Source organism: Onychomys torridus, chromosome 5 (genome assembly GCF_903995425.1).
Source record: "Onychomys torridus chromosome 5, mOncTor1.1, whole genome shotgun sequence".
Classification (NCBI taxonomy): Eukaryota; Metazoa; Chordata; class Mammalia; order Rodentia; family Cricetidae; genus Onychomys; species Onychomys torridus.
The window spans coordinates 136,130,234-136,142,958 of NC_050447.1; the positions used below are offsets into that span (position 1 = coordinate 136,130,234).

The following is a 12,725-nucleotide window of genomic DNA, read 5'->3' on the forward strand; positions in this document are numbered from 1 at the left end:
GGCACCCATCACTCAGAACCCTCTGAATGTTATCAAGGCCCTTTGCTGCTGCCAGCCATATTCTCAACATCTGTATCTACATGTAATTAAGAGTTTTCTTTTTTAAAGATTTATGTTTATTTTATGTATATGAGTCTTTCTGTTGTTTTCTTTATATCTCTTTGAAACAAAAACATACACAGAATCATCATTATCCCTCTGGAAAATGCCAATTAAAGTAAGATTTCGCCAAGCAGTTTAAAAAATAAAATACATTGACAAAAATAAAACATTAATTAGGAGGAAAAACCATAAACCCAGAGCTGTGGCAATTCTGGGCTGATGGTGCATAGAGTCCCCACCCCCACCACTTCTGAGAGTTGGAATCTGTCACAAAGGTGACTTAAGAATGAAGGACTTTTGTCTCCCAGTTCACTTCATCAGCTTCCTTGAAGGGGAAGTTGTCCATTAAATGGAAAACAATTTGCATTTTCAGCACAAAGGGTACTCTTTGCCTGTGGGCTCCAGCCTCTGCTTGGTGGCGCCTTTTTCTGGACAGAGTTTCCATGCAGCATGTGAAGTGGTCTGGGCCAAAAGGGGCTCAGACAGCGCTGTGCTGTCTGAGTAGTATTGTCCCCTTTGTCTGCTCAAGCAGGACTCAATCTTATTTTGAGAAAGTCGGGGCTGACAGGCCCCATATGAGGGTCTTCAGCCCCTTTTCAGAGAGTTAAGCCCCAGCAAGGCCTTTCCCATAATGCACTGCCCACCAGGCCTGGAACTCTGCTAGCTTGAATGGGAGCCTGGGTCAAGGAAGGTGCTTGTGGCTGCTAATCTACACCCGGGGGTGGGAACAAGACAGGGCTTCTTCTGTGTGGCCAAGAATAGAAGACAGGGCTGGAATTCAGGTGCAGACAGAGAGCCACAGAGGTGGAAGCCTACCCTCTGCCTCCCAGCCCTGCCCTTGCAAAAGTTTTTTGTTTTGTTTTGTTTTGCTTTGTTTTTTCCCACCTGCTTTGGTTGATACTTGAAATTCCTTTAACAGGAGGCAAAGCCTCTCCTGCCACTTTAAAGATGAATGTGGATTAAACTGAATGTGCACAGAATAGGCTTCTGGAAAGCCAGAGAAGCATGTTCCCCTATTCCTGCCATTAAGCACTACCTTGAAATTCCCAGAGTTATTTAATTAAGCTAGAGCAGAGGCTAAATCCCAAGGAAGTTCACTTTCTCTGATTAAAGGATCAGAAGAGGGAAAGCTAAGGAAAGTCAGTGAGAGTGCCTAGGCAGGACAGGGAGAAGACTCCTGGGTGCCTGCTGTCTGTGCAAGCACAGCAAGCTGCTGAGTGCCCAGCCCCAGTATTCACAGAGGAAAGTGTCCCCACATAACAATATACATCTCTAATCTAAGAGCTCGGGAGGCAGAGACAGGTCAATCTGCAGAACTAGCTAGGTAGCTCCAGGTTCAAAGAGAGGCCTTGTCTATAAATAAATAAATAAATAAATAAATAAATAAATAAATAAATAAATGACACAATAGCATTCTATAAGACAAACAAGTGGCTAGAATCATCAGAGAGGAAGGAGCCTCAGTTGAAGAAATGCCTCCATGAAATCTAGCTGTAAAGCATTTTCTTAATTAGTGATCCATGTGAGAGGGCCCAGTCCATGGTGGGTGGTGCTGTCCCTAGGCAAGTGATCCTGGGTTCTATTAAAAAAAAAAAAATCATGCTGAGCAAGCCAGTAAGCAGCACCCCTCCATGGTCTCTGCATCAGCTACTGCATCCAGGATTCTGACCTGTTTGAGTTCCTGTCCTGACTTCCTTTGGTGATGAACAGCAATGTGGAAGTGAAAGCCAAATAAATCCTTTCTTCCTCAAACTTGCTTTTTGGCCATGGTGTTTCATTGAAGCAATAGAAACCCTAACTAAGACAAGTTGGTAACCAGGGGTGGAGTATTGCTGTGACAGACCTGACCATGTTTGGGAGAGGATTGTGGAAGGACTTTGGAACTTTGGGCTAGAACCATTGAATGTTAAGAGCTCTGTGGGATGTTCTGTGGGAATTTGGAAGAAAAGAATGTTGAGAGCAGTGCAGATGATGGAGGCCTGGCTTGTGAAGTTTCAGAGGGAACTTCAAAGACTCTGTCAGGGCCATTTGCTACTTAGAATTAAGATTATGTGGTTTTGGTTAGCTGGAGTTGAAAAGTTAGCAGTGACTAACAAGATACTAGAACTGCTAAATCAAAACTTTGCTTTGCTGGGATACTTGGTGCTGGAGCTAAGAAACTAGTAGTGATTAAGAAGAGACCAGCATCACTGAGGTAAAATCTTCTGGGAAGTATTTCCTGAGAGCACAGACAAGCTGTGTTCCAGAGGAAGCCAAGGTTGTATCTCATGTTGGCAGACAGACGTGGTAATGTGTAAGAGTCACCCGGGTGGTACTGGTTCTGAAGGCATGAAGGGGTCATGGAGAGTAGCTGAGGCTTGGCACTTGAAATCCAGGAGAGGCCATTGGTGAGATGCAGCCTCAGTGGCAGCTGAAGGTTCAGGACTAAAAGAGTCATGCAAAGTTGAGGCTTGGCTCCATGAAGAGAGCTTATGGGATGATAAAAGTGCAGTCCAGTTGCAGCAGAAGACCCCAATGCTTTGGAGATGCTGGTACCATGGGATGATCTCAGGCAAGATAACACCAAAGAAAGTTGTACCAAGACATGTCAGAACTAAAATTCTGGCAACTAAAGACAAAGAAAACATATTGAAGGAATCGAGAGAGAAACAACACCTTACCCACAGTAGAAAAGCAATTCAAAATCTTCTCCTCAGAAATCAAGGCCAGAGCAAGCACTACAATCTATTTCAAGTACTGAAAGGAAGGGAATGTCAGCTATAAAATCTACACCCAGCAAAACTTCCTTCAAGAATGACAGGGAAACCCAGAAGTTACAGAGTAAAGAAAAGCCAAGGGAAGGCTTTGTCTACAGATCTGTCCCCAAAAAACAACCAGAAGTTCTCTAAGCAGAGAGGAAGTGACTAAAGGAATAAGGGGCATGGAGAGAAAGAAGTAACAATAAGTCTCAGACATTCCTTCTCCAGTATGGCCTGTTCCATATAACAGCCCAAGTAGATCATGATACCCAGACACATGCTCAAACATTAATGACGCTGTTTCTGTGAAGGGGTGTGTATGTTTGTGTTTCTTTTGTTATGGACTTTTGATTTTTATTTGTTGGTCCTTTGAAACAGGGTCTCGTGTAGCCCGGGATGACCTCAAAATTGCTATGGAGCTGAATGCAACTTCTGCCTCTACTTCCCAAGTGCTAGAAATACAGGTGTGTGCCACCACACTTGGCATGTAAGTGTGTATTTTAGTAAGGAATAACATAGTTAAAGACTTTAACTTGAGTATCTACTCTCCCTAGTATGAAAGAACCACATTTCTGGATCTGCAGCCTCTGTTTCCCGAGTGCTGGGATTAAAGTATACACCACCATCTCCTGGCAATCCTGCAGAGCTTGAATACATCAGCTTCCAGAATAAAGTGAACTAATCTTTTAAAAAAGATCTGTCTCTTCCCAAATATACATATTCTATTCTTGCTCTCTCACCCACTCTCTTCCTCTCCTCCCTCCTTCCTTCTCCATAATTGGTTTTGTTTCTCTAGGGAACACCATGTGCATGCAATGCCCTTGGAAGCCAGAAGGAGGTACATGATCCCCTGGAACTAGAGTTACAGATGTTTATGAGATAGCATATGGGTGCAGGGAACCAGTGAGTGAACAATCTTCCCAGGTCCAGGAGACACAATTTAAACTTTCAATATAAACAGAAGCTAAATTTGTAAAGTCTTTTCTATGCAGCATTCTGCCCTTCTCATCCTGTTTAACCTTTGCAGAAGCTCAAGTGAGAAGGCTGCCACCTCCCTGACATAGATCCAGCCAGTAACATCAGAGGCAAGTTCTGGATATCCATATATTCACCAGTTCTCAGCCACAGAGTCCTGAGCACCCAGACTGAACCCCTTTCTCTGGAGCAGCAGTTAGCAGGAGAGAATGGACTCTGAAATGGAGAAAAGCCTGCATAAGAAAAAATAGGAGCCCACAAAAAAAAAAAAATTTAATTAACTTTTTAAAAGAACACAAGAAAATATTAAAGAGTTTGTACAGAAGAACAAGCAAAATTAGTCAAGGACATGACAGAATGCTGTGGGATGCTCTGTATGTCAAATGTGTTGCTCTTATTGGTTGATAAATAAAACACTGATTGGTCAGTAGCCAGGCAGGAAGTCTAGGCGGGACAAGCAGAGAAGAGAATTCTGGGAAGTGGAAGGCAGAGGCAGAGAGACACTGCCAGCCGGTGCCATGACAAGGGAGATATAAGGTACTGATAAGCTACAAGCCATGTGGCAACTTATAGATTAATAGAAATGGGTTAATTTAAGATAGAATCAGTTAACAAGAAGCCTGCCACAGCCATACAGTTTGTAAGCAATATAAGTCTCTGTGTGTTTACTTGGTTGGGTCTGAGCGGCTGTGGGACTGGCGGGTGAGAGAGATTTGTCCTGACTGTGAGCTAGGCAGGAAAACTAGCTACAACAGAATGTCAGGACACAAAGCTCACAGGCAAACTCTCTGGTGCTGGCAGGGACTCAGAAGCCTCAGGATGATGTGTCACTTGGCCAGAGTCAGAAGATCCTGTCAGAGTGAGGACTGACAACTCTACCCAGCCCCCAGCTCCTGACTCCTAACCCTTGCTTTATAAGATGGTAAAGAAACAAGCAGCTCAGGCAGCGTTTGACTTGGGATGTCCTCTAAGGAACAAGAAAAAAGTCAGGTCTGCATGGATAAGAATGAGAAATCCGAAAGAATCCAGGTAGCTGAGAGAATAGGCCACTGTGGTGGTTTGAACAAAAATGGACCCCACAGGCCCATATGAGTGGCACTATAAGGAGATGTGGCCTCATTGGAGGAAGTGGCCACTGGGGGTGGGCTTTGAGGTCTCAGATGCTCAAGCCACACCCAGTGTGGTAGTCACGTCCTGCTGCCTGCACATCCAGATGTAAAACTCTCAGCTCCTTCTCCAGTACCATATCTGCCTGCGTGCTACCATGTCCTGTCATGATGATAATGGCTTGAGCCTCTAAACCAGCCCCAATTAAATGTTTTCCTTTATAAGAGTTGCCATGGTCATGGTATCTCTTTACAACAATAAAACCCTAAGACAGTCACAGATCTTAGTCAGTTTTGAATCACTGTGACAAAATACCTGAGGTAAACATTTAAAAAGGAGCAGAGTTTATTTGGGCCCAAGGTTACAGAAGTTCCTATCTGTGGCCAGTGGACCCCTTTGCTATGGAATCATGATGAGCGAAATCAGCAAGGGAAAGCTATTCACTTCAGGGCAGCTGGAAATTATGAACACATCTCAGAAGCCTAGTTCCTTTCTAGAGGTTCCACAGCCTCCCAGCAGCACAAGCTGTAAATGTGCCTTTAAGGGAAAATTCAAGCTCCAGGCTGTAGCAATGAGAAAGACATCCTTCTGATTAAACATTTTTTATTATATTGTGTGTGTGTGTGTGTGTGTGTGTGTGTGTGTGTGTGTGTGTAGTGAGGTGTAGAGGGGGTACATGATATATGTGTGTGTGGTGTGCTATGGTGTGGTGTGTGTGGGTGTGTGTGTGTGTGTGTGTGTGAGACAGTGCATGTGTAGAGGTCAGAGAACAACCTGCTGGAGTTGGTTCTTTCCTTCAATTGCAGTGGGATTGAACTCAGGTCTGCAGACTGGGCTGCTGAACCATCTCACCAACCCTTCCTTTCCCAGATTTTGGTACAGAAGACATACTGCTTTGGAATGCAGTTGCTGGGCCCTCTTTCTATTCTCTACACTCAAATGTGACCACACACCATCTATCAAGGACCAGCCAATACTGCTTGTGAGGACATCCTTATATATGAATTAAAGATCCAAGAACTCTTTACCATAGATGAAACAGACCTGAAGCAGACAACCAGGAGCCACACATTTTTCACCTGGGTGGAAACTAGGCACAGACGCTTTTTGTCAGCACCTGGAACTTTTTAAAAGGTGTGCATAAGACATGTCACAACCAAAGTGTTTATAGAGGAGCTCCAAGACACCTAGAGCTGTCATTTCAGACAGTGCGGTTTATTATGACATTGGCCTCTGAGATGGAGAGATAGGGTACCATTCTGAGGTTTAGCCACTAAACATTTGTGTCCCCTCAAAATTTGCATATTGAAATTCTAATCCATTGGATGTGGTGGCACACACCTTTAATCCTAACACTTGAGAAGCAGAGGTAGGCAAATCTCTGTGAGTTCAAGGCCAGCCTGGTCTACCTAGTGAATTCTAGAACAGCCAAGGCTACACAGAGAAACCCTGTTGTGGTGGTATTTTGTTCCCCGAAATATTGTGTGTTCCTCGAAATAAACTTATCTGGAGTCAGAGAACAGGATGGCCACAATATTAAACATGAGGATAGGCAGTGGTAGCTCACGCCTTTAATCGTAGCATTTCAGAGACAGAAATACCTCTGGATCCCTGAGTTCAAGGTCACATTAGAAACAGCCAGGCATGGTGGCACACACCTTTAATCTCAGAAATCCAGCCTTTAATCCCAGGGAGTGATGGTAGAAAGTAGAAAGATTATATAAGGTGTGAAGACCAGAAACTAGCAGCATTTGACTGGTTAAGCTTTTAGGCTTTGGAGCAGCACAGTTCAGCTGAGATCCATTCTGGATGAGGACTCAGAGGCATCCAGTCTGAGGAAACAAGACTAGCTGAGGAACTGGCAAGGTGAGGTAGCTGTGGCTTGTTCTGCTTCTCTGATCTTCCAGCCTCAGGTTTGATTTTATTAATAAGACTCTTTGATATTCATGTTACACACTGTCTTTAAAAAAAAAAAAAAAAGCCAGGTGGTGTTCAATGCCAGCCTGGTCTACAAAGTGTCCAGGACAGGCTTCAAAGCTACACAGAGAAATTTTGTCTCGAAAAACCAAAACAAACAAACAAACAAAGCAAACAAAATCCTAACCCTTACTGTGAAAACAGCCAAAGGTGTAATTTACAGCACATAAATGTACAACATGCTGTAAACTAGCTCATGAGGCTGGAGCCCTTGTTGTGGGGTTAGTGCCCTTAGAATATGCCCAGAGAGCTGGTTTCCTGGGGACCCACTGAGAAGTTCTCTATTTGTAAGCCAGGATGAGGAGTGACCACTCAGCACAGGACCTTTGAGCTTCTAGAACTATGAGGAATGAGTTGTCTGGGCTGCCCAGCTTATAGCAACATTTGTGTGACCACTGGGACTGGCTAGGACTTCAGAGCTTACTACGAACCTCGACAGCTCACTGAGACCATCGGAGCCTTTACTATGTCCACAATTTCCATCCCTACGTTCACTGAGAAGTGTTTCTAAGTTTATAGAGAATGAAGAAAAGTTAGGAAATTATCCTAAAAATTTTCAGTGAGAAAAAAAATGGCTGAGTTACAGTGAGAGAATATTACACTGCCACTTAAAAATAATATTTTTGGGGGCTGGACAGGTGGTTCAGTGAGTAAAGGCACTTGTCACCAAGTTTAATGACCTGAGTTCAATCAGCACTTGGTAGAGGAGAAAATTGACTGCAGTTGTCCTCTGACCTCTCCATGCATATCATGGGGCGTGTGCGCACGCGCGCGCGCGCACACACACACACACACACACACACACACACACACAAAATGCGAAAAATAAATAAATAAAACAAGACAATATTTTTGATATAAGAAAATGCTAACAACTAAATATAACATTTTAAAAATAATATGTATAACATGAGATTTGAAAGAAATTTAGGGAAAACTGACAAGTTTTGAGTATCTTTCTGTATCCCTTGTTCAGGAGGACTCATTCCTCTCATTGGAGTTTTATAATATTCTTTATAAAGACTTGCATACTGCTTTTAGTATATGTGTTGTGTGGGTGTGAGTGTTTAAATATGCATGGACTCATATGTGTGTGCAGGATGGCATGCATATGAAGGCCTTAAGTTTACATCAGGTATCTTTCTCAATTATTCTCCACTTTATTGAGGCAGCATCCTCTTGCTGAACCCAGACCCCACTGATTGTCTGGTCTAGTTAATTAGCTTGTCCAGGGGAATTCTCTGTCTCTGCCTTCCCAGTGCTTTGAAACATAAGCTATATATAATACATCTAGCCCACACAAATAATCTTTGAATCAGCATGTTGCCTATTTGTATGGAATAAATAAAAGGGTTTTATTTATTTATTCATTTTGAGACAGGATCTCACTATGTGGCCCTGGCTGTCCTGAAACTTGCTCTGTAGACCAGGCTGGCCTTGAACTCACAGAAATCCTTCTGCCTCTGCCTCCCAAGTGTTAAGATTAAAGACGTGCACTACCACACAGGGGGCAGAGTTTACATTTTTAAAGGTACATTTAAATACCTAAACACTATGGCCCAATTACAACCTGAAACATCAAATGCCCCATAAATCCCTAAAGTCTAAATGGAGGCAGGGCCACTGGTCTGTTTGTTTGAGAGAAGAGGCTGGAGAGATGGCTCAGCATTTGCTGCCCTTCCAAAAGACCAGAGTTTGGTTCCTAACACCACATTGGTGGCTCACAATGTCCTGTAACACCACCTTCTGGCTACATAAGTGGCACACAAATACACACAAAACCTTTTTAAGTGTCTGAAGGATGAGATTTTTTTTTTTAGTCTACTCTCACATTAAAGATATTTTACTTCTTAAATGAATTTTTATGACTTTTGTACTCAAAATGATGAGTGAGGTCGATGTCCCATGACTACAGGGAGACAGCTTCAAAGTTAGGCTGGTGGGATTCACCTGTAATCCTAGCAATTCAGAAAGCTAGTGCAGGAATCCATGTGAGGTCAGCCAGTGAGACATGGTAAGACCTGATTTCCAAAATCTAAACTGCAAGAAAGTGGCCACCTCACCTCAAATGAGTAGGCTTTCCCGATGCCATCTCCTGCTCCGGTGATCACTGCAAGAAACAATGACGGTCTTGAAGTAACAGGACACGTCTCTTTCTCACAGCTATATTCTTTCGTACTTCTCAGTCTAGAACTCACAATACCACAAGGCCACATTTTCCCACTTCAAAGCTCCCAGCTCTTGGTAACCCCTGACAGAACACTTGAAGTGAAGGATTTTTCTGTTTTGTTTTGGGGGGCGAGGAGTTGTGTGTGTAGTTTTGCATGTGATCTGTAAATCTAGAAAACACACTGTGAAATGCAGCAAAGCACTAAGCCAACAAGTATTTTATCCAGGTTCTTAAGGTTTGGGGCAATGCAAGCCTTAGCACCTCAAGGGCAAGCATGTGTCTTGTTAATGCTTCATCCCTGCCCAGTGGTTACCCTAAGAACACCTCAGGGTCTCCTTCTGAGAAGGGAAATGTGGTCCTCTCCTCTCCCACCCCACAGGACAGCAGCCCACAGTGACTGTGGAAGATAAGGAACCCAGCAAAAAGGACACAGGAATGGGGGTTCAGGAACCCAAGGACTTTAGATAGTTAATCCTCAATACCACTATCTGCTAGTACCCAGATTGTACCAGATTTCTGCCTCCCCTTTCCAGTCATCTCTTTCAGTATTCTCCCCTCCATGACCCCCAACCTGATCCCTCATGTTCCTATCTCCACCTGCCCCCAGTACACCCACTTGGAGGTACCCAAGGACTTTAGATAGTTAATCCTCAATATTGGAGACAGATTACCACAATTCACTACATATATACCTGCAAATGACCTTGGCACCAATAATTAAAGGGCACATTTTTTAAAATGTTAACAAAAAATCCATCAAGTTTATTGAGCATGCATCTCAGAATATTCTCTCCGGGTAATTTCCAGCCTTCTTACTAGGATTTTTCATCTCCTACTTAAAATATTTTCCCTCCATGGTTTATCTGTGCCTGAAGACGTTACATATTTGCTCATGATAATATTATTCACTTTTGACTCCCAAACAAGCTAAGATTATATTTTTCACTTTGAAGCCACAGAGTCTCTATCTCCATTTTAACTGCTTTAGGGGGAGTGTTCTTAGAGGATCTAAGTGGGCAGTAGTTGTGCAGAGGTCTCGTAGCACTAGGCACATGTGCATTTGATTGTGCCCAGTAGGATATTTGATCTAGAGCATGCAAACTCAGGTGGCTTAGTAAGTTTACTAGAGGCAGCAAACACATGTATTCACACATCACATATGTGTGCACATATATGTACATGTGTGCAGGCACAGTACATCAGTTAGAAATTCAAGAATTCATCCTGAACAATTTACCACATAGTCATTTTTTTAAAAATCTATGACAAAGTTTGCAAAGTTGCCAAGTTAGTAAGGGCATGAAATGCATTTAAAAAAATAAATTAACATTTGGATTTCAAATTTTCTGAAACACCCTTTAGCAAAATGGAAGCATACCAGCCCAGGGTTTAGAAATCTATAGATGAGGAGACAGGTATTTCTGCCTTATTTATTATCTGTATTATCAGAAAAACTCGAAAAAAGAAGAAAATCAAGCAAAGTAATAGATGCACGGGTGAGAGCAGAGGGGCAGTCTCCCTCCTCCACTGTCTCCTGATCCACACCTTGATTTTCAGATAGTTCTAATTCCACTCATGCTATCTAGCCATAACATTACATAACTAAGGAACCCCCAACTGGAACAGGCCCTCTGGATAAGCAAGACAGTGGATTAGCTTAAACGGTTTGGAAGGCCCCCCGGGCAGTGGGACCTGGACCTGTCCTTAGTGCATGAGCTGACTGTTTGGAACCTGGGGCCTATGCAGGGATACTTTGCTCAGTCTGGGAGGAGGGACTGGACCTGCCTCTATTGAATCTACCAGGCTGAGCTGAATCCCTCAGGGGAGTCCTTGCCCTGGAGGAGATGGGAATGGAAGGTGGACTGGGAGGGGGGGGTGGAGGAGGGAGGACAAGGGAATCCATGGCTGATATGTAAAATTAAATTATAACATAAATTAAAAAAAAAAAGAAGTTGGAGATAAGGCTAAAAAAATTACATTTTATGTGAAGTCACAGGGGCATTCTGTGACATAAGAAAAAGAAACAGGAGCAATCAAATCAGCAGGACTCAGGGAGTCCTCTTACCTGCCCATTGTCCCATGGATTGCAGGAAAGATCTTGGTAAAACCTTCCAGGAGCGCAGCAGGAGGTACTGGGAAAGCCTCACACACTTCAGCAGGCAGACCAGGCACACAAGCAGCCCCACAGAGACGAAGAATTGCTCCATGACCTCCCGGTGGCTGTCCTGCTGGAGATGAGACGCTGCTGGGATCTGGCCCTTGCTCCCTTTGTGCCTCCAGGGCAGGCGACCTGGGGACCTGCCAGATCTCCTTGCGGGAGGCTCTGGGTGTGTTCCATGTATCAGGGGCATTTAGATTAGAGTAGCTTCTTTATGTAACCTTGTGATTCATGGGCTTTTGAATCAAGTATTCTTCATAATATCTTTACAGAACGGTTGGGCTTTTGAGATAATAGGGTTGCTGAGTAAAGGAGACAGTAGACTTGCAGAAAAGCAAAGCCCAGAGAGAGGTAACATGGCACCCTGGGATACTTGGGTATGGAGTCTCCAAAGAGATTTGGTCTTGTGACTTGGTCTCCAAATATTGAAAGCCTGGTCCCCGGGGTGGTAATGATGTGGGAGGTGATAGAACTCGTAAGAAGTGGGGCCCACACTTTGGAGATCAATATGACAGTTTCTCAGAAAATTGAGAATCGATCTTCCTCATGACCCAGCTATACCACTCTTGGTCATACACCCAAAGAATGCTCAATCATACCACAAGGACACTTGCTCAACTATGTTCATAGCAGTTTTATTCATAATAGCAAGAACTTGGAAACAACCTAGATGCCCCTCAGCTGAAGAATGGATAAAGAAATGTGGTACATTTACACATTAACTCAGCTGTTAAAAACAATGACATCAAGAAATTTGAAGGCAAGTCAATGGATAGAAAAAAAAAAAAATCCTGAGTGAGGTAACCCAGACCCAGGAAGACAAACATGGCATGTACTCACTTACAAGCAGATATTAGCTGTAAAGTGAAGGATAACCATTTACAATCCATAGACCCAGAGAAGCTAGGTAACAAGGAGGGCCCAAGGGGAGACACATGGATGTTCCTGGGAAGGGGAAATAGAACTTGGGTGTACTGGGGGCAGGTGGAGATAGGAACATGAGGGATCAGGTTGGGGGGCATGGAGGGGGAGAGTACTGAAAGAGATGACCGGAAAGGGGAGGCAGAAATCTGGTACAAGAAAAATTCCTAGGAATCTACAAGGACGACCTCAGCTAAGACTTCTAGCAATTAGTAGATGCGACGTCGCCTGAACTGGCCATCTCCTGTGATCTACAGTCTGTCCTGCTTATGGGATGTGCAGGGGCGGGTGTAGGAGGCAGGGTAAGGGTGGCTCAGAGATTGTGGGAATGGCCAAAAAAGGACTGGTCCAACCTGAGACCCATGCCATGAGAGTGAGCCCACCCCTAACACTGCCTGGAGTGCTAGGACCCAGAGGCTGGATGGCCCAGAGACCTAGGACAGAACCAAACACAATTGGAGAAAAAAAAATGTAATGACTCCTAACGATATTCTGCTATTCCCATAGATTGGTGACTACCCCAATTGTCATCAGAGAGCCTTCATCCAGTAACTGATGGAAACACATGCAGATACCC

The 12,725-nt window shown here is 43.8% G+C and overlaps 1 protein-coding gene across 1 annotated transcript in view; it reads right to left on the minus strand.

Moving 5' to 3' along the window:
* Positions 1 to 11,347, minus strand: part of Hsd17b3 (hydroxysteroid 17-beta dehydrogenase 3) — a 35,284-nt gene extending 23,937 nt beyond the window's left edge. Inside the window, exons 1-2 of the mRNA XM_036189240.1 lie at positions 11,135 to 11,347; positions 8,963 to 9,009 (exon numbers count right to left, since the gene is read on the minus strand). Coding sequence (XP_036045133.1) covers positions 8,963 to 9,009; positions 11,135 to 11,276 — 189 coding nt within the window. The 5' untranslated portion in view covers positions 11,277 to 11,347. The remainder of the gene's footprint in view (positions 1 to 8,962; positions 9,010 to 11,134) is intronic.
* Between the last annotated feature and the right edge of the window lie 1,378 nt (positions 11,348 to 12,725).